Source organism: Micropterus dolomieu, linkage group LG17 (genome assembly GCF_021292245.1).
Source record: "Micropterus dolomieu isolate WLL.071019.BEF.003 ecotype Adirondacks linkage group LG17, ASM2129224v1, whole genome shotgun sequence".
Taxonomy (NCBI): domain Eukaryota; kingdom Metazoa; phylum Chordata; class Actinopteri; order Centrarchiformes; family Centrarchidae; genus Micropterus; species Micropterus dolomieu.
The window spans coordinates 7,573,979-7,596,185 of NC_060166.1; the positions used below are offsets into that span (position 1 = coordinate 7,573,979).

Below are 22,207 nucleotides of genomic sequence, written 5' to 3' on the forward strand. Positions count from 1 at the left end.
TACCATCTTTAACAGTCTGGTGCTGCTTGCACACATAAGCAGAACATCTGTCGTGTGTCATTGCTTGACAAAAAAAAATTCAGTTCACACACTAAAATAAACTAGTCCCGTTCATACTTCATAATTTTGGCTCTTGAAATTATTCACATTATCGTTTTTCTTTTTTGCGTTTAATGAAATGCTGTGGGTTTGACTTGGGTGGAGGAACTTTGCGGCTCTTGGTTTGTGGTCTTACCCTTTGTTAATGAGTTACTGAACACAATCTTATAACACGTTTATGCACAACACTGTGAGGGGCATTCTGGTGACCATAGTGTCCCCGCCATAACCCCTAGCTGAGCTTTGTTGCATGTTTTTTCCTCTTTCTCTCAAATTTACATAGACATCAGAAACAAGTTTACCTCCGATAATAAACTTTTCAACAATCCTATCAAATCTGAGTGGGTAGCTAATTAACGCCCTGATCAAAGTGTTTGTTGTTTTACAGGCTACCAGAGACAGCTGAACTACAAACATGATGACGGTGCTTACAGCACATTTGGATCAGGACTGGGGAACACTTGGTGAGCACATTTATATTTACTCATTTAGATGATGCTTTTATCCAAAGTACAATTGCTATGTGTGTTAGAGGTCGCACACCTCTGGAGCAGCTAGGGGTTAGTGACACATTGGTGCATGAGTCACAGTTGGAATCAAACCCGGGTCTCTCACACCAAAGGCATGTGTCTTATCCACTGCACTATAGTCACATGACTGATCGATCATTCCCAAAGAATTATCATATGTACATGGTGTGTCACCTTTACGGTTGAGGTCAAGAAAAACAAAAACGTACAGCAGAGTAGATGATGTGGCTGCACTTTGGAGCTAACTTTCTGCAAAAACTTGGCAAACAACACATGTTTTACAAATGCTGATTTGATTCTTTGAACACATACAAATACAAAACACCATTAATAAACTGATGAATTTTGTTTTGCAAATGCAAACATACCTTTGGAACAAATACACAACGTATTTTGAACACATCATGCTTCAGGAAGCAAATATGTAAAAGAAAAAGAAAGTTTGTTTGTTAGCTCCATGCTGAGCATAATCCTGCAAACATTCGCATCTTATGGAAAATGTGACTTCTGCACAGTTGCACCACCAGTGTGCAATATGAACACACAAGAATGTGCATAAAGATCTCTATTTAATGCATTAATTATGTTAGCTAATGACCTGAAGCATTTAGTGTTTAGAACAGGGGCGTTTTCAGGCTCTTAAAACATTGGGGGCTTTTAAACCTCCCACCCCCCATTGCCGCCTACCCAAAGTATGTCTATAAAGCAACAGTAAATTATATATATAGCCTACATTTATTATTTTATCCCATTTTTTTAAAACAGTTAGCCTATATAAATAAAGAATTTGACTTGTAGTCTACTCAATGAGACGAGCACACTGCTCTTCGTCAGAGGAAGAAAACCGAAACTGAAAACACGTGATCGGACAGCAATATCACCATGATTTCACTCAAATGTTCACTTCAGCACTTGATAAACTGATAAAGTGCAGCTCACATCCGCTTTAGAGGGAATGAAGCATCCTGGAGCAGAGAGACAGTCAAACAGAGCAAAGTGTCTCTGAGCAGGACACAGAGCGTTACGTTACGTGAACTTTAAACAAAATGTAGCCTCTGCTCTTTGAAGACCTGCGAGACAGGCATGAAGATTTTTGCATATGGAAAACATTTTTGTTGCTGTTGTTGAGTTACATTCAGGGCTACAGTCAAAACATGGCGACGCCGATGGAGAATATTGTGACTATTGTGAAACATTACACAGATCAAGTGCTTCCTCTTCACTTCATTGTATCAGTTATTGTTTGACCTTGTGTTAATATCCTCAGGCTGACTGCTTTTGTGCTGAGATCTTTTGCCAAAGCACAGTCTTTCATCTACATTGACCCAACAAAGATTGAAGAGTCTAAGTCTTGGCTGGATGGTAAACAACGAGAAAATGGCTGTTTCCAGCAGATGGGAAAACTCTTCAACAACAGAATGAAGGTCAGTCTCTAGAGTATGAAAATAGTCAAGATTATAACTTAAAGTAAAGAATGTCTGACATGGTGTTTTTCATAGCAGCATCACCACCCCTTTCTTCATCGCTCAGTCATAACTAATGCCTGCCCAGCCTGGGGCCTGTTTCACGAAAAGAAACATGCAGGCAGTGATTTGCAAAATGAAACACTTCCCCCTCATGCAGAGCCGGCGTCAGATTGAGCTCAGCAGGGGGGCATTTATTTTCAATGGGTGTGCACTAGTGAATGGGATATCCTTTTGTTAGGCTAGTTATTATTGTTACGGCAGTTTCTGTAAGTGAATTGCCTGTAGTGATGCAACCAACTACTCCTAAACCGACTCTATTACAAACAAAGTTAACAGCACACATGTAGTTTAACTGCTATCTCACTGACAGGAGAGACGCTTTTTATTTCTAGTTTGCTCTACCATAAGCGTTTACACTACCACTACTAAAAAAGCACCATGTAACATTATCAAAACAATATCAAACACATAGGCTACACAGAGATGATTGTACAATCTCCATTATCAAAAATAAATAAAGCAGCTGTTTCTCCATGGCGGGAGGGACATTTCAGGACAGTGGACAGCACACAACAGAAAAAAATGAACTAGCTGCCTGCCAAGAATTGCATGCACCTCGCAGGTGGTAACGCTAATTCATGCTGAGAAAAGAGGTGGATCCAAATCTCGGCAGGTAGCCTACAACATCTGCTCTGCCGAATTATGCATCCACCTCTTTAGGTCCTTTTCAGACACTTTTCTGTGCTCATTGATTAAAACGCTGTTATCACCACATATTTTTGCTGAATCATAAGGAATGCTACTTCTACTAAGTGTAAAAAATTATTAACGACTCTACATGTTCATAAAATATATAGGCTACTTTGTTTCACTGATCACCATTGATGTACCCCACAAAGGATATTATTGCGTTTAAAAGCAAGTTTTTGGAAGTACATGTAATTCTTTGCTTGCATGCAAAACTCTGCATAACACCAGGCTGTCTTTTTCTTGCTATATGGGGCCAGCAGACTCGTTTATGGACGTGTGGATTTAGTAGAACTTACAGTCATTTGAGATTCAGAATTAGGGTTTATTAGGGTTTGGAACCATTTTCTATAGTCAATTTTGGAGCATTCTGAGCTGCTTGCTTTGTTTTGATATGTGCACTGCCACCAGGAATCTCCCACTAACTCAAAATGCACATACTAACGTACGTTGGGAAGGGGGAAGCAGGGGGGTTCCTCACAGAGCCACACTGTGAATTTTATGTTAGCTTTAATATGTTTTCAACTAATAAACTGTTTGTAAATGTATATTTTTATTATTCCACACTGAAATGTGAATATTATCACTCGCCATAATTGTGACTCATGCATGAGCGTGCGAGAGCTCTGTAGGGCAAACAAATCTTTTGTGAAACAGGACACAGCCAACATTTGCAATCTGCATGTAAAGCTGTGCTGAAAATCACTTTTGAGAATCTGGCGCCTGTGTGTTGGAGCTACAGTGATGGTAACGTCTGCATGATGCTTCCTCTCTACAGGGTGGTGTGTCTGATGAAGTGACTCTCAGTGCTTACATCACTGCTGCCTACTTGGAGATGAATACGTCCGTAAATGTGAGTAGACTGATTGCAATCCAAAAATCTCATGCTGTAAACAGGAAATAATGTCTTTACAAGACACAAACCAAACCAAATTTTCTAGCATTTTTTAATGTCTTTCCAGTTTACATGTTCTTAAATGTTAGGTTTTCTTTTATTGTTTTTGTTTTACATACTATCTCAATACGTACTGGCTGTAGATGATGGAGCAAAATTTCAAAAATATACTGAAGCATTATATTTAGATTAGTGTGTGTGTGTGTGTGTGTGTGCGTGTGTGCGTGTGTGTATGTAGGCGATGGCACAATTAATGACACATTCCTTGGGTATGAGAGACCTGGATTCTATTCCTACTGTGACACATCCACCAATGTGTCCCTGAGAAAGACCTCTAGTAGCTTCAGAGGCGTGTGACCTCTGGTATATCTAGAAATGTATGACATTATTATTTATATGACAGACTTCTATTTTTGTTCCTTAAAAATAATACCCCTTAATGTCAGAGGTATCTGTGACAGCACCAAAAGAAAATAAATGTTTATGTTCAGTGGACGAAAAAATACTGAGAGACACACCCGATAGACTGTGATGTGAAGTTTTGCAAAGAACAATGGGGTGATCAATGTTATTTCTGTCATTCCTCTCAACAATCAGCAGGTGTCGCCATTCTCCTTAACAAGTTTAAAGGAGACATAGTTCAATCTTTGATGTCAGAGGAGGGTCAATGGATAATTTTATTTTCAAATTAGACAATACCTTTTATATATTGTTTGCAATTTATGTAGCTACAACAATACAAGTCAAGCAAAAACAATGTTTATAAAAGTTTGCACATATCTGAAAGCCCTTATAAACAAATACAAGGAAACACATTTTATCATTGGAGGAGATTTTAATGATGCTCCAAATGATTTTGTTGATAGAATACCTGTAAGATTAATTCCACATTCAAGATTCAGAAGTACTGCATTTATCTGTGAACAGCTGTCAATCATAGATGTTTGGCGTTTTATAAACCTGGACATTAAGGAGTTCACCTGGAGTAATGCCAATAGATCCTTACAATCTAGAATTGATTTATGGCTTATATCTCCTCTTGTTATGCTCCACTTTCGGACCATAAATTATTTTCAATCCATTTAGCAGGAACAAAACAAAAAAATAGTAATTTACATGGCTATTGGAAACTAAATAATACATTATTAAACGATGATGGATTTTGTGATGATAAAAAACTGCAAAAACATATTTGGTATCAATGAGATGAATCGCATACAAAAATGGGAATATTTCAAGTTCAAAATCAGAGTAATAGCAATATGACGAAGTAAAGAAATAAAAAATAATTGAATAGCCAAAGAAATCAGTATTGTGGATGAATTAAATTCTTTATTGATAAAAGATAAACTTTCAGAAAATGAAGAAATAAGAATGAAAAAATTTAAGGAGGAAATAGAAAATGTATACTGAAATGACTAAAGGGGCCTGAGCAAAATGGTTGGAACAAGGGGAGAGAAAATTATTATTATTATTAGTTATTTCTTTGCTTTAGAGAAGCGAAACTGCAAAAGAAATAATGTAAATACCCTTAAATTAATGATAACATCACCTCTAATCCTTTGGACATCAAGTCAAATACTCAAGTCACTGATTGTGATAGATTTATTGAGTCAACTATATCTGAACAATTTAAACTGGTATGTGAACAACCTATTACAAAATTTCAGAGGCTGCTTGCTCAATGAAAAAAGGGAAATCGGCAGGTAATGATGGGCTTTCAGTCGAATTTTATTTACATTTTTGGGACATTATTGAAAGTCCTCTATTTGAATTATTCAAAGAATAACTATGAAGTATGAAAAAGTATGAAGCAAGGCTTAATATGACTTCTCCCCAAACCTGATAAAGATTATTTACTGATAGAAAAGTGGAGACCTATAACTCTCTTAAACGTTGATTATAAAATTTTGTGGTTAAAAAAGGTCTTCATGAGATCATAGATGAAACACAAACCTTGCTTTTATGTCTAAACATCACATAAGTTCAAATATAAGACTTGTTCTCGACTTGCTGGACTATTCTGATTATTACTATATTTCTTGTTTTCTATAAAGCATTTGATACTGTGGACCAGTACTTCCTATTCACTCCAAACATTTGATTTTGGACCAAACTTTATATCTACTGTTTTATAAAAATATCGACCGTTGTGTTATATTTTACCTAAATACCACAAAAAGATTTCCTGTACTTAGTTAATTACTAAGTACAGGAAAGGAAAGTTACTTAGTCAGTTCGCCAGGGCTGTCCTATTTCACCTTTTTTGTTCCTACTGGTGGTTGAATTACTCTCATTACATATTCGACATAATCCCAGTATTAACGGTGTGTCTATTTTTGGTAAGGAAATTAGATAGACGCAGTTAGTTGATGATAGAGCTCTTTTTTTAAAGGACAAACATCAGACTGAATATGCTATATTCCTAATTGACCAATTTTGTTGCTGCTTCCGGATTAACTCTTAACAAATCTAAATGTGATGAAATTTTATGTTTGTGTCAGACTGATGAAGCAATTGTTTAATATATCTGTCAAGAAACGTGTAAAATATCTCGCTATTCATATCTGCAAGGACTACATGGAACGTCAACAACTTAACTTCTTTCCTAAATTGAAGAAGACTAAAACAATACTGAACTTGTGGTTTCACTGGGTAGAATTCTCCTGACTAAAGCAGAAAGGATTTCAAGATTTGTTTACCCTGCTCTCTCCCTCAACGTCCATGATTCAAAATGCAAAGACAGAAATAACGTACTCACAAACTTTGTATGGAAGTCTAAAAAAGCGGTGCTCTCTGGATCTAAAGATGAAGGTGGCTTTGAACTTCTGGACTTCTGGGACTAGAATTACACCTTCAAGGTGAAATGGTTAAAAGAATGTTTAAAAGCACCAGACTCATTATGGTACTTTATCCCAAATAACATTTTCAAAAAAGTTCCAATTCTTGTGTAAGTGTAACTATAATATCACAAAGTTGCCGTTAAAACTGTCCCGATTTTATCAACAAACTCTTTTGGCCTGGAAGCTGTGTTATTCTCCTAACTTCTCTCCACACAGGTCTATTATATGGAATAATGAATGCATCACTAAGAGGAACAAGTCACTTTATTTACAAAACGGGATCGATAGAAATATCTTCTTAAGGGATTTATTTGATTGTAACGGTCAATTAATTAACTATGAATCCTTTCTTAGAGAGAAAGCATTCTCATTAACATTCAAAGAATATAGCACAGTCTTTAAATCTATACAAAATGATTTATTGGAACTAATAAAAAGCTATAAAAACAACAACAGGAGGTGCCTAGTTTCAGTACAAGTACTCTTTATATAAATAATATTGATATTTTGAGCAGTAAATAAACAAACACATTAGAAAAAGCTTTTTAAATTTAAAGAAAACAACAGAGTTTCAATAGTGTGATAACTGAACCCGGTTATCATGGTAATTAAAATGTGTACAATAATAATAACCGTTGTGAATTTTACCATGGTTTATCGTTAAACCGGTAATCGTTTCATCCCTATTAACAACCATAGAACAGACAGAACAGAAAAATAGAAAGCAACACATTCAGCATCAAAAGCAAAGCATGATAAATAATAACCAGTCCATACTGAAGCTCATGTCCTGTTGGTTGGCATTATTGGCCATTTAACAAAGACAATTGTTGGAAGCTGTTGCAGTGGTTTAATTTGGTCTATGTTGTTTTCCTACCTCTTTATACTCAGGTTACAGGTACTGGTAAATAATTTCTGGTCTCTTTGTCTCCTCACTTTGTAAAGCTCACATTGCACTGTTGTTTAAAATTATTGCCTCGAAGTCCCTTGTCTAATGTTTCCCTGAAATTAAGAATTAGATTAAAGAGCAGTCAATGTCTATATTGTAAAATAGAATAAACTTGCTTGTTTAGTTCAATCAAATCAGTTGAGTCCTGACATCATTTATTATAATGTGTTCTTTGAATCTGTTATAGGATCCTGTGGTGAACAAGAGCCTGTCTTGTCTCAGGGAGTCCATCAGTGACCTCAGCAACACCTACACTACAGCTCTGCTGGCGTACGTCTTCACCCTGGCAGGAGAAACGGAGACCCGTGCTCACCTTCTGAAGCACCTGGACACTGTTGCATCAAACCAAGGTGAGTCATCCTCCTGAAGGAAATCCTTCTGGCTTCATTCCTGTGAATGTGGCTCACCCTGTACCTGTTTGTCTGTTTGTGGATGGCTGTTTTTAGGAGGTTTCCTCCACTGGTCTCAGACAGCGACAGAAACGTCAGCCTCTCTGTCTGTGGAGATCAGCTCCTATGTGCTGCTGGCCAGACTCAGCGGCTCTCCCACTGCTGAAGACCTGGGCGCCGCCACCAGCATCGTCAGATGGTTGACGGGCCAGCAGAACTATTATGGAGGCTTCTCCTCTACACAGGTACAGCCCAGACAGCTGGAGTCACTGTTTCAATTTGTATCCAAGCCCATAAAGTAACTGTTGTGTTGTGTGTTGTAGGACACGGTGGTGGCTCTCCAGGCTCTGGCTCTCTACGCCACTGCAGTGTTCAGTCCAGAGGGTTCCAGCACAGTGACAGTCCAGTCTCCCAGTGGCCAGCTGACATTTGATGTGAATCAGAACAACAAACTGCTCTACCAGGAGAAGCTGCTGCAGGAAGTGACAGGAAAGTACAGCCTGGAGGTGAAGGGCTCTGCATGTGCTTCAGTGCAGGTCAGTGATCACTGTCACTGCAGCACTTCCTGTTTCTCTTTGACATATACACCACCACAAACACAACACTGCTAACATAACCATGTCCTAATGTTGGCATCCCAGGAGCAATACAAAAACTGTAGAAGCACCATACCTCCAGTTTAAATGATTTAAAGCATGATTTGTTTATTCAGAGGCAGTTTCTTGCTCTAAAGAAAGGGTACTTCACTAACTAAGACCATGCCAATTAAGGTATATTAATAATAATAATAATAATAATATACTGAACAAAATTATAAATGCAACACTTTTGTTTTTGGCCCCATTCATCATGAGATGAACTCAAAGATGACTCAAAGACTATCTCAATGTACTCAAAAGGTCTATATTTCTCTCAAATATTGTTCACAAATCTGTTAATCTGTGTTAATGAGCACTTCTCCTTTGCCGAGATAATCCATCCACCTCACAGGTGTGGCATATCAAGATGCTGATCAGACAGCATGGGTATTGCACAGGTGTGCCTCAGGCTGGACACAATCAAAGACCACTCGAAAATTTGTTTAAATTGAGGCTATGGGTTTCAGGGCTGAAGGACGCCAACTTTGACCACAGATTGTAGAGTTTGTTTGCCTCACTGCTTGGTGTTTCTTTAGCCGTCCATTACTTCGAAGGCCAACAGCTGGCTCGGTCCGTTGCATTCATGGCCTCTCGGCGGGCTTGGTACGCCGTACGGCCGTACCTCAGACAGAGTCTCTGCCAGAGGGTTTGCCTGGGGTCCTTCGACTTTGGCTTGTGGTTGCAGGAAACTCTTGTTGCGAACGGGGCGGTTAGTATTGGCTTGGTGTTCTGAGTTGGGTGTCCCCTCTCGGATACTAGTGGCGTAACTGGCTCGTTTGACTCCAACTCCGTTTGTTGTTGGGAGTAGTGAAAGTTCATTTGAACCAAGATAAGGTTTTTAAAAGAAAGTTTGTTTCTCAATCAAATGTTTCATAAATTAAATGACCTAATAACTTTAAACAAAAGATAAATTCACTGAAGGTTTGTGAGTCCTCGTGAAAATAATTAACGTTGCTGAGATGAAACAAATTAATTGGGGAAGTTTTCATCCCAGTTAAAGCTCGAAAAGTACTTGGGTCAAATTTCCTGCTAAGACAAAAAACACTGGAGAATCCTTAACGATTAGAACTGTTGCCTTTAAACAACACAATTTATAATAGTCATAGCAGATGACTGAACCGCCTACCTAAATGATTTCCAAGACATTATTGATGCTTAAATATTCTTAATAAGAAAAGGTAAGAAAGTAGTTGTAGCATGGCATCAGGTTAATAATAAAACACAGACAGTAATAGATAAAGACGCACAAGGAGATGAAGTTAAGAACAATGGCATGTTATCCCTCTTTTGTCCTTTTGTGGACACTGTATTCATGAAGGGAACCTGGAAATTTACATTTATTCATTTAGCTGATGCTTTTATCCTAACTCCACAGGAGATGGTGGTTTTTATGGTTGAAAACCTTACAACCAGCACTGGAAATAGGGTTTTTGATGTGGCAGGCTTGGTTCCAACCCCAAAGCGACTTACAATTGCTATACATGTCAGAGGTCGCACACCTCTGGAGCAACTAGGGGTTAAGTGTCTTATCCATTGCGCCATCACCACCGCTGGAAATAACTCTGATTACTTAACTTTATAGTTAATTCAATCCTTGGCCCAGGAGCCGGTAAAATGGACTCCATAGCATGTACCATATTATTCAACCGTTTTCACATTTTAACTTTTGGTACATCGATTTTCTTTAAGTCTGTAAAAAGGAAATGAAATTGGTTGTCTCTTCAATATCACAAAGTGTTTTATGCATTAAGCATTTTATGACTGCATCTGTGGTCACATAGTTCCACAGACGCATACATATGTTTGATAACAGCCTGTGTGTGTGTTGAAGAGCCAGTTTCGACTTTAATTTATTGCAGCCCTAGTTTAGGAAGAGGTGCAAGCTTAAATTGTCATTTTAACAGTCCTGAGTGGAGTCAGTTTTCCTAACTCCACAGGAGATGGTGGTTTTTATGGTTGAAAACCTTACAACCAGTACTGGAAATAAGGTTTTTGATGTGGCAGGCCTGGTTCCAACCCCTCCTTTTTTGGGGTGTTTGGCTTGGAGATAGCTGTGTTCGTACATAACCCCCACTCTTTGGGTCCGCCAGGTCTTTAATAAAACGGCCTCACCTCCGCTTGCCATGAAATAATTGCTTTCACAGGTTGTTCACAACAGCAATAAGCAGGTTTTGGTGCGACCACAAATTGCTTTGTGTACCATGTAAGCCCCCCAAGGAATAGCAGCGATTTTGTGGGGTACGGCTCGTAGAGGGCGGGGGAAGGGGAGATGGAGGACGGTCAGCAGCGGCCACTCTGAGGTGAACTTTCTGCCACCGTAGTGGCCGCCAATTCCAGTGGAAGGTGCTGCGTCGGTGTATTGGTCGATGTCTTCGGGTTGGGTTAAGTGGTTGTCGTGAAAAGGAATAGAAATTCTGAGAAAAAAAGCGAAGATCTCATCTCAACTACAAGCGTTGAGCATGGAGTGATCGTGGAGTGACAGAAATGCGACACATAGGGACGATAAGTGGTAAAGAAAGGATCTGACTTCTGAGAAGATGCGGATGGCAAAATGTAAGTGTCCAACTAGGGAGAAAAGTTGTTGCTTGGTACGCTAGAGGAGCCAGTTTAGAATGTACTTAGAAATATGATGGTGTTTCTCGGGTTGGGAAGAGTTTTTCAGGTTGAGAGAGAGGAATGAAAGAAAGTGGATAAAATGTGCTGCTCTTGCGCCCAAATTTGGCGCAGACGGTTAAGTAATGTGAACCTATTACAAGATCCGCCAATAAGAAGAAGCTCCAGAATCAAAGTGCTGGTAATGTCGGATTAAGTTGACCAGGTGCAGTGGTTGGCAAAATGGTTGAGGTTGATGTCGTGTGAGCTGGTTGCATGGTGCACGAAAAGATCTAGACTGAGGACGAGACTATTGGTGCTTGGTGTGATGGTGCCGTGGGGAAAGAGATATCATCTTCGGGTATATCTTGGTGGTGATGCCGGTATGGCTGGTGCGTTGAAATGGGGAAAGGGGGTCTGGTGAATTGACATATTACACAGCGGTTGTAAACTTCTTTCTGCGTGGTCAGAACCGTACTGGGTGGGGTTATGTGGGCAGCTGGTTCTGTGCGGGTGGCGCCACGAAAGGAATAGCTGTGGAGGAAACGGCAACTTGAAACTTTGCATCCTGAATCATTGGAGTTATGCAAACCATTCTATTGCCTTGGCTTGAGATACTTACCTGACAGAATTGTGAAACGGGGGAGTGTTGTAAGGCTGAAAGTGTGCGGAAGGGGTTGAGGGTGGAAACATGATACAACCTGTCGCTGTGAGGTGAGTGCTAAAGCTGTTTGTGTTACAGTGGTGGGCGGCAACGTGAAGTCATCAGCGTGCCGGGTGCACTTGGTGCTGAGTCAGGAATGCAGAAGTGAGGGGCCAGATGGAGAAGCGTTGGAGGTAGTTGTTTAAAGCTGGAAAACCCTAGCTTTGTCGGCGGTCCGGTGGAATAGAATTGCCTTTCCTTGAGTACACGCTTGAGTGGAAATGGTTGTGGCATGGGAAGCCGGGCATTGGGCGTGAAAGAGCTGTCTTCTCCCTAAAGTCAGCAGTGGCGGCTACGACCTGTGTGTGTTTGGTGGAGTCGAGCCGCATCTTCTGGATGGAGAATAGTAGACAATGTGGTGCTGAGGAACGTGATAACGGAGCGCGGTGGATGGGTAGCTGGCTGCGTGGAAATGGATGGTACTATGAACGCAAGGACTGATCATCATACAAATCTTAGAGGGGCTTAGAACCAGCTTCTAATTCGTGTTAACTAGGCTAAGGTTGTAAATACTTGTGAACTGAGAAACAAGGGGTTAGATAGGCTCATCAGAATCAGAAGGAGCTTCATTTCCAAGAAATTTGCTTTGGTGATAAGGTGCAACACGCAGACAGACATACAGCTGACCTAAATAGATGTAGAAATAGAAATATATAAATATGTAATAAACAAATGCAAGTTATATAATAACAACAGAAGAATAGCAACTGACAATATAAAAAAATTTAAATAATAATAAAATAAAAATAACAATGGATCAACAACAATTTACAAATAACAACTAATTAACAACAAATTAACAACAAATATGTGCCATGTGCCAGGTTTGTGCATGATATGACAAGAAGTGATATTTACATGTGCAGAGACGATCGTATTACTTGAAAGGGCGGAGTGTCAGTGGGTGGCCTGGGACATGGCGAGAGGTTTTGGTCATGATGGAACGCAGCCTCTTGCCAGAGGGGAGAGTCTGAAACAGTTTGTGACCGAGATAGGAGGCGTCAGCTGCAATCTTTCCTGCTCGCCTCAGAGTCCTGGAGGCGTACAGGTCCTGAAGAGAAGGAAGATTGCAGCCACCTTCACCTTCTCTGCAGAGCGCATGATACGCTGCAGCCCGCCTTTGTCCCTGGCAGTGGCAGCAGCACACCAGATGGTATTAGAGGAGGTGAGGATGAACTCAATGATGGCGGTGTAGAAGTGCACCATCATTGTCTTTGGCAGGCTGAACTTCTTTAGTTGCCGCAGGAAGTGCATCCTCTGCTGGGCCTTCTTGGTGAGGGAGGTGATGTTCAGCTCCCACTTGAGGTCCTGGGAGATGATGGTCCAGGAGAGGGTTTGTGGTGGATTTAAGGTGGGACAACACAAGGCGCTCAAAAGACTTCATTACCACAGAGGTCAGGGCGACGGGTCTGTAGTCCCGTGGTCCTTGGTTTTTTGGGGACAGGGATGATGGTGGAGGCTTTCAAGCAGGCTGGCACATGGCATGACTCCAGTGAGGTGTTAAAAATGTTGCAGCTGATCAGCACAGTGCTTCAGGGTGGATGTGGAGACAGAGTCCGGGCCAGCTACTTTGCGTGGTTGGTCAACAGTCTGTTGACGTTCCTCTCCAGGATGGTAAGAGAGGGGGAGGAGGTGGGGGATGAGATGGTGGACTGTGGCCGGTCAGTGGTGTGACGGGGATGCTGTCAGGTCTGTCCCATTGTCTTTCAAAGCGACAGTTAAACTGGTTCAACTCGTGGGCAAGGCGTGAGTCGTTTATGGAGTGGGTTTAGGTTTGTAGCTGGTGATCTGTCTGAATCCTGACAGAAGCAGAGTCATTCCTTGAGAACTGGTGTTGTAGTCTCTCCGCATACAGCTGTTTAGCATCTCGCACCGCCTTGCTAAACCTGTCCTTTGACTCCTTAAACCTGGCCCAGTTACCACTCCTAAATGCCACTTCCTTTTCCAACCTCAGCTGTCTGAGCTTAGCTGTGAACCAGGGTTTGTCATTGTGATAACTCACCCTGGTACGTAGGACGTCACAGCCTCTGTAAACTCATCCAGATTGTTGGTAGCTGTCCTGAAAACACCCCAGTCAGTGCAGTCCAAACATGCCTGAAGATCCTCTACAGCTTCACTGGTCCATTTCTTTGATGTCCTCAACAGCTTTACAGAGTTTTAATTTCTGTCTGTAAGCAGGAATCAGGTGGACCATGACATGATCAGAGTGACCCAGTGGAGCAACAGACACTTTATAAACTGTCTGTATTTGGGGAGTTCTTGGCAGAGGTTTCCTTTGTTAAAGTCATCAAGAACAATAACAAGGGAGTCCGGTTTTGTCTGCTCCACACAGGTTATCTGGTCGGCCAGCATGCGTTGTGCATGTTAGCGTGCAGCAGAATGTAAACACCGACCAGAATGAATGAAGCAACCTCACGGGGGGAGTAAATCGGCTTACAGTTTCTGATTAAAAATTACAGATTAGGAGAACAGTGCTGCTGAATCACTGTCACATCGGTACACCAGCCATTGTTAATATAAAAACAGACACCTCCTTTGTTTTGCCGGAGAGCTCTGTGACGCGATCCGCTCTGTACAGTTGAAAGCCAGCCAGCTGCAGTGCAGAGTCCGGTATTGATCCACACAGCCACATCTCCGTGAAGCACAGAACAGAAGATGAATAAAAGTTTTTCCCCACCAAAAGCTGAAGTTCGTCCAGTTTGTTGCATAGTGAGCACACGTTGGAGAGAAATATTGCCAGTATTGGTGTGTGGAGTGCCCGCTGGCAGAGGCGCACGAGCGACCCAGCTTCTTTCCCTATCTTAACGGCCAGGGCTTGACATTAACACCTGCCAACCCGCCAAGTGCGGGTGGATTTCAGCCGTGGCGGGTAACACAGTCACTCCCACTATCCACTTTAGCTTGCTGAAAAATTGTAGTCTTGTCAAAAGGCTTATGCCTTTTAACAAACGAATTTCAATGTGACACTATGACTCTACAACTCCCATGAGTACTACCTGCACATAGTGTTTGCTCATTGGTCCATTAGTGAAGCCTATTGTCTTGCGCGTTACTGACAAACGACACTGTAAAAAAGAAGAAGTTGTGGAGACTGAACTCGCGGACTGGCTGTCGGACTAGTCTGGCCTGCCGTTAATTATCCACTTAACCAGCGGCAGCCATGACAAAGCAAGCTTTTTTAATAGCAGGTGAATCCACACAACAGGCGCATCTCACTCTCTCACTTCTCTCGCGAAGTGCGCACGTCAAATATGACATCCAGACTTTTGTAAAAGAGAATACATAAAGTTGAATCTGTCACAGATCAACCAAAGTCCCTCAGACCTGTAGACCGTTAGCCTCCTGATCGCTTTTAACTGGTATGATCTCTGTCATCACCTTTATATATACAGCCTATGGTCATCACACGCGACTGGTCGCATGCACACGCACATCAACACAACGTTCAATCAGTGCGTGAGTGTGCGTGGCCGAGCAGTATGGAGAGAAAATGCACAGGAGAACGAAGGAAAGAGAACAGGCAGAGCAGAGGCGGAGAACAGCAGCAGGAAAGTGCCATTAAATGCTGTAAAATATAGATGTATATATCTCTCGTTTTATGATTAAGGAATATGCTGGTGTTTATAAAAGAAAACAACAGACTACTAGCAGGGCTGCCCTTCATATCATTATATCCCAACTACCTTTCCAGAGTTGATTCTATGTTTTAATAAAACATTTTCATGCCATGTATGAAAGCAGAAGATGCGTTTGTAGGGGAATAATCTGGAAAATAAAGACCTGTATACTCAATTCATATCTCCAGTTACTCAGAGCTACTGCAGAGCTTCATTATGATAAACATAAATCCAGTCAGAGCTCTGAGGAAATGCAGATGCAAAATAAACACTCCAAAAGTGCACAAAAATGATATAGGCCTATACATAACATTTTAATCCTATTGCCTTAATTGTGTGTGATTTTTTCACCTTTGCTCTGCTTACGGCACTTCACTTGGCGAACAATAACGAGAGAGCCCTTCACCAAAATGTCCAATAATTCCACTGATGACGATAAAAGTGGGAAATAAATCCACTGGAGTTGTTCCCCTGATGTTCATGAGCTCTTCTCTGGTGAAAGAGCTCCGGTAATCACAGCCGAAAACTGAGTTAACACACAAAAACAAAACAAAACAAAGCGCACCTAACACCAGGTAGCTATAGACAGCTCCATTTTGTAGAGATGTAGAGATGATATATGTGTGGTTGGATTAGTGAGAGAGAAAGAGAGGTGTGGTCTTGTTCCTGAACCTAAATTATAATAACTACATTATCAAACTATTTAAATTGTTACAAAAGGATTGTGTTAAAAATATTGGGAGGGCTACTGTAGTGGGGGGCTAAGATTAGTTATTATTACCCCCCCGTTCACTTCTTATGATTGTTAAACCTTCCTTGTGTACCTGTTTCCCAGATCTCTCTTCACTATAACATCCCAACTCCTGCTGCTGTCACCACTCTCAGTGTGGAGGTCAAACCAGAGGCCGACTGCAAATCTCTCAGACCCAAACTCACTCTGAAGCTAAAGTCCCTGTAAGTAATCAACAACACTAGATCCATGTTACAGCAATGATTGAAGAATACTGTAATTTATGACAAACAATCCTCTGAATCTACCAGCTACTGTAGACTGTTGGTGGACGGACATGTGAGAAATGATTACTGGTATATTTGTATATGTATTCTGGTATATATAAACATATCTTTACTGTAAATGAAGGCTTTCTGTCTCTGCATTCAACTACTAGAACTATGAAGAACAGGATGAAGTCTGAGTAACGTCACATTTTTCTGGCTGCATTGCAGATATAGTGGACTAAGCACTACAAACATGGTGATCCTGGACATCAAAATGCTCTCTGGCTTTGTCCCAGACCCAGAGTCTTTGAGGAGGGTGAGTTATTATAAGTGACTTTAACCTGAGTTGGAAATGAATAGTGTTCAATAAACGACCCAGCTGAATGTGGTCTCCTCACAGCTCAAAGGTGCCCTGCTGGTGGATCGTGTTGAAGAAAAGGAAGATCACGTTCTGGTGTACATAACGGAGGTGAGAGGGATTCACTGTGAGGAACAATAGATGATGCTCTCCAGATTTGTGACTGACGTGTCGTCTGTTTTTATTCCAACAGTTAACGAAGGACATACCTATCAACCACAGCTTAGACCTCCTACAGGAGCTCCCAGTGCAGAACCTGAAGCCAGCCGTGGTCAAGATCTATGACTACTACCAGCCAAGTAAGTCAGATACTCAGTCCTCTCTAACGCTCATTTACAGAGACCACACTCACAAACTCTGCTCCTTAGCAGAGCTGCACAACAACCTGAACAATATTTTCTATAATGTCTGTAAGTGTGTAAGTGTGTGGTGGCCTGTGTCCACCAAAGCATTTTTTCCTGAGGCCAGCTTTTTTCAATTCATTGCAATGGGAGCACTTGACTCAGAAGGCCTACCCTACTTTGTGGTGACATTTTTACATTCAGTAAAATATAGCCTACTTGCAGCACATCACCTCCACAGATATTATGTATCATAGCAACCAACTCAGCCAAAAAAAATGCTGCGCCTCCAAAGCACACCCTAGCGCTCCCAGCCAGGCGTTTTTTTTTAGAAGAGCAGGTGGCGTTTTCAGCTGGTCAAAAACGCAGGGTTCGAGTTACATGGGAGCCAGTGGAAGCTCAGCTCCCATAGGAAGGGTCTGAGCTCCCATGGAAGCAGAAAACTCATGCATCTATGGGGGTCTCTAATTAATCTACCAACAACCATTATTTTGAATCACAAATAATGTATTTGTCATTGTAATTAGTACTATTATTAACAGACTTAAATTAACATATTTTCCTAATGAACTACACTGCGCACCGCATGACTGACAGGATGTCTGCACTTCTCCACCATCAGCCACTATGGTGCGCAATATAGTTTGAGTGACTGAACAGATTGAGACCGAGACCCCCAAACATGAACTCAGTTTAAGTGCTTGAAGTGCGACAGCACCTCAACATTTTACTCTTTGGCCTACTGGGACTTTCTCTGTCAGTGAGACAGACGAGAGAGAAGAGAAGCTTGGGTGCCTTTCAAGCAGCCGTGTGCTGATTGTAGCTCGTCAATGTCAGTTTTTGTAAACCGACCAATCACAGCCTGGATGGGGCGGGACATTTAAAATTATTGTCATTTATACTGGGGATGCTGGGAACAGGTCAGAATCAGAATGTCTCTTTTTGAAAGGTTTTGTTAAAAATGGTCTGAAAAACAGCAACAAGAAATGTAATGCAATTGAAATATAGAAGAAACAAATGTGCATTGTCCAAAAAAGTTAAACAAGCTGATGATTACTGCATTTATATAAATAAAGACATTTCCACCTTAAATTGGTGCAGTAAATGTCTCCAGAATGCAGGAAATTAAGTGTTAAATGCCCAAAGTCTTCTAGGCGAGGACCCCACACCCACGCCCCCAAGTGATATATTTCAGCATCGAATATTTATTCAAAATACTGTTAAAATATCTTTTTGACTTGTTTTTATGACCCACGTGTGCTGTTACACCCCTAATCTGAGCCCTATTTATTTATTTATTTATCTCTGCAGGGAACATTAATTAGTAAGCTACTTTAGAGACTCGAACCTTGAAAAAACGCTTTGATGGACACAGGCCCTTGGACTGTTGAACATATAAGAAAGTTTGACTCTTTTTCTGTTTGTTTAATAAATGTCTCTTCTACTTCTTGTTTTTCCTCTCAGGTGACCAGGCTGAGACAGAATACATCTACCCTTGTGCTGCAGGTAACAGTCTGTAATAACATACACAAGCACTACGTTTATTAAAAAAGTTCTTTAATGACTGTAAAACCTAAAACATTTTAACCCCAACCACAATAACCTATAATGTTTTAAATGTCAAATTTTACCAATAATAATAAAATGAATTGTTATAAATTTTTTGAAACCTAAAACAAAATAAAGAAAACTAACAGCTGCTGAGACAGTAAGTCTTCACGGTGAATTATATATAAATTTTTTTCTTTCTTTTACAGCTTGAAGAGTGAAGTGTGGTCAGTCGTCAGGTCGTCACTGACTTGCATGCAGACCAACGCAAAAGTAGTGTAAAGCATTACAATTCAGAGACAGTAATATTGTAATATAACTAATTACTCTCAAATGACAGTAACTAGTAATCTATAATGTATTACATTTTGGAAGTAACTTGCCCAACACTGCCAGTAAGGAAGAGTCACACAAATAAATGTTACTGTTGTCATTACCATGCCTCTGATGTTTCTATTATTACTATTATTATTATTTCTATATTTATGCAAGCTATATTAGATACATGGAAAACATTAATTATTATTAGCAGCAGTTGTTGAACATACTCACAGAACAGGACAAACACTTAATAGTATTTTATAGAAGCTGTGGTATTGAAAGTCACAGAATTGTTTTCACAAGGTGACAAGGTGGTGGACTCCAACGAAGGTTGAGGTCAAGGACAACTGGACTTGGTTGAAGATACTGGAAGACGTTTCGTCCCTCATCCAAGTAACTTCTTCAGTTCAGACTGACTGGCAGGGAAACTCAGCTATTTAACCTCTGTGGGATCGTTAACTAGGATCGTCTATACCGCTGGTTCGTTAGTACTAGTGGCTGTGGTAACGACAGTCATCATGGTCGTTAGAGCCAGCTGTGGCCAAGTCTGAACGACCATCATTGGTATCTTCACCTGAGGCTTAGAGGAAATGCTTGTTCAGTTTCCTTGGAAGTGATGAAAGGGCAGCATTGTAAGTGGGTGATAAGTGGAAGCAATATAATCCGTAAGGAAACGGCTACAACAAGACCACACCCTGGACAGCAGAACCAGCCTCAGCCCTCACCAGATCTGTATATTACTCGACCTTTGTCTAAACACCACCTATTTCCAATATAACGGAGGATTTTACAGAGAGAAGCATGGGTGTGCCATGGGCTCACCAGTGTCACCTATTGTGGCAAACATCTACATGGAAGAAGTGGAGAGCAAAGCCCTCAACTCCTTCAGAGGAACAGCACAGAGCCACTGGTACAGGTATGTGGACGACACCTGGGTCAAAATTAAAACCCAAGAAGTGCAAGCCTTCACAGAACACATCAACTCTGTGGACAGTAACATCAAGTTCACACGAGAAGATGTTCACAATCACTACACAAACGCATGGCTCAACACAGAAGGGCCAACTCCTCAGGTCAAGACTCTGCAGTCTACTTACATCTGAAGGACAGAGGACACTCGTTTGAGGACCACCAGGTGCACATTTTAGACAGAGAAGATGGATGGTTTGAAAGAGGTGTCAAGGAAGCATCTACACCAGGGTTGAGAAGCCGTCATTGAACAGGGGAGGGGGTCTACGCCACCACTTATCCCCCACTTACAATGCTGTCCTTTCATCACTTCTCAGGAAGCTGAACTGCATTTCCTCTTGGCTTCAGATGAATATACCGACGATGGTCGTTCAGACTTGGCCACGGGTGGCTCTAACGACCATGACCACTGTATAGACGATCCTAGCAGAGGTTAAATAGCTGAGTTTCCCTGCCAGTCAGTCAGAACTGAAGTGTCTAGGATGAGGGATGAAACGTCTTCCAGTATCTTCAACCAAGTCCAGTTGCCCTTGACCTCAACCTTCGTAGGATAGCTATGACCTGGTTGACAGAGAACCTTCACAGACAAGGTGCTGTACTGTTGCCTCACAGCAAGAAGGTTTTGGGTTTGACCCTGCAGGTAACTGGAGCCTTTCTGTGTGAAGTTGGCATGTTCTTCCTGTGCCTACCTGGGTTTTCTTCAGGTGCTTAAACATACAGGTTAATTGGCGACTCTTAACTTGTCCATAGATGTGAATGTGAGTGTAAATGTCTTATCATTCAGGTTAGTGGTACTGGTGAAGCCTTGCGAATAACTGCCAACCTGTCCGGATGTACCCACATCTCGCCATTCTGAAGCTTGACTTATCCAGTGTAGCGACAGAGCCTACACATGTAGCAGCCAAACTAATACTTTACCCAGCATGTGCGCCCTTAAAACTGTTACCATGGGCCTCTTGGCTTAGGGGTTAAAAATCTGGCCCTAAACTGCAGTGTCCCTGTTTTATTCCAGCTGATGACCTTTCTTGCATCTCTCTAATATTGCTATCTAATAATAAAATGCTCCTTATTTTCTGTCTTATTTCTCCCACCCATCTCAAAGCCATGTCCGTTGTAAACATTCTGCTCCCCAAAATTACAGCCGTCACACTGAGTGAATGAACATACATTGTACACAGTGACTGCTATAAGTAGTCTCCTGTGTGAGAGTCACCTGGATGTTTGTCCAGTTATTTAGGCACGTTGTAGCCCACTGTTGCTATCATAAAGTAAATGAAAGTATGTCAACACAGTAAGTACATGTGGTACTTCTGTCTAGTATTGCGGGAATGATGAAAATCATTTATAGTAGGATTTGTTGTTTTGAAAACAAAAGTAATTGAAGTGAGCGACATTGCAAACAGCTTGGAGTGCGGCGGAAGCCTTTGCTATTCCAAATTATAAACGAGTAGCTGTTCATGAGAATGCCAGCAATATGAAACTGTGTACCGAGAACCGGAGAAATGGGGCAACGTTCAAGGGGTCTGACACTTCAAAAAAAGTGCAAAAGCTACAGCTGCCTCGAAAGAGAAACAAACGCAGCAGAACGTTGCAGAGCACAAACTCTCGATACTCGTTGGAACTCTACATGTGAAATGCTTAACCGAATGGTGGAGTAACGATGGCCAGTGACAGCTGTTTTGTCAGATTCCAGCATCACGAAGAAAGGAGATCGCACCCTGGACCTGAAAGCAGACCAATGGACACTGGCACAGGAAAGAGCAGAAGTACTGGGGCCCCTATTAACACTCACAAGAACTACTGTCACAGGAGGCAAACGTGTCGTTATCTGCAACAGTGCCAATGCTCTTCAACCTGAAGAAACACGACCTGTCACCGGAGGCGGATGACAGCCCTGCCAACGGTGAATTGAAGAAACCCCTCATCACTGAGATTGACAGCAGATGGCAATTTTAAGTTTGGAGCCCAGCAGCATCTACCTCCTTTCTTCAGCACTAGACCAGCGATTCAAGCAACTGAAATTCCTCGACAATGAATAGAAGGACCTTGTTTATATTGAGGTAAGTCTAATATTTTATATTAAATTACATTTAAATAATATTTATTAATATGTTACAAGTCACATCTGCAGATTTCACTAAGAAAACTTTCATTTGATATTAAGGTTGTCCGCCTGGCTGAACATCTGCTCTTGTGACAGGCC

At 41.2% G+C, this 22,207-nt stretch overlaps 1 protein-coding gene across 1 annotated transcript in view; it reads left to right on the plus strand.

The window, feature by feature from the left end:
* The window catches only part of LOC123985861 (alpha-2-macroglobulin-like), a 37,057-nt gene extending 17,907 nt beyond the window's left edge, over positions 1-19,150 (plus strand). The window contains exons 25-36 of the mRNA XM_046073809.1: positions 488-563; positions 1,897-2,053; positions 3,621-3,695; positions 7,717-7,879; positions 7,976-8,163; positions 8,242-8,454; positions 16,304-16,422; positions 16,696-16,783; positions 16,868-16,936; positions 17,019-17,124; positions 18,631-18,672; positions 18,924-19,150. Of these exons, the coding sequence (XP_045929765.1) occupies positions 488-563; positions 1,897-2,053; positions 3,621-3,695; positions 7,717-7,879; positions 7,976-8,163; positions 8,242-8,454; positions 16,304-16,422; positions 16,696-16,783; positions 16,868-16,936; positions 17,019-17,124; positions 18,631-18,672; positions 18,924-18,928 (1,301 nt within the window). The 3' untranslated portion in view covers positions 18,929-19,150. The remainder of the gene's footprint in view (positions 1-487; positions 564-1,896; positions 2,054-3,620; positions 3,696-7,716; positions 7,880-7,975; positions 8,164-8,241; positions 8,455-16,303; positions 16,423-16,695; positions 16,784-16,867; positions 16,937-17,018; positions 17,125-18,630; positions 18,673-18,923) is intronic.
* The last annotated feature ends 3,057 nt before the right edge of the window (positions 19,151-22,207 follow it).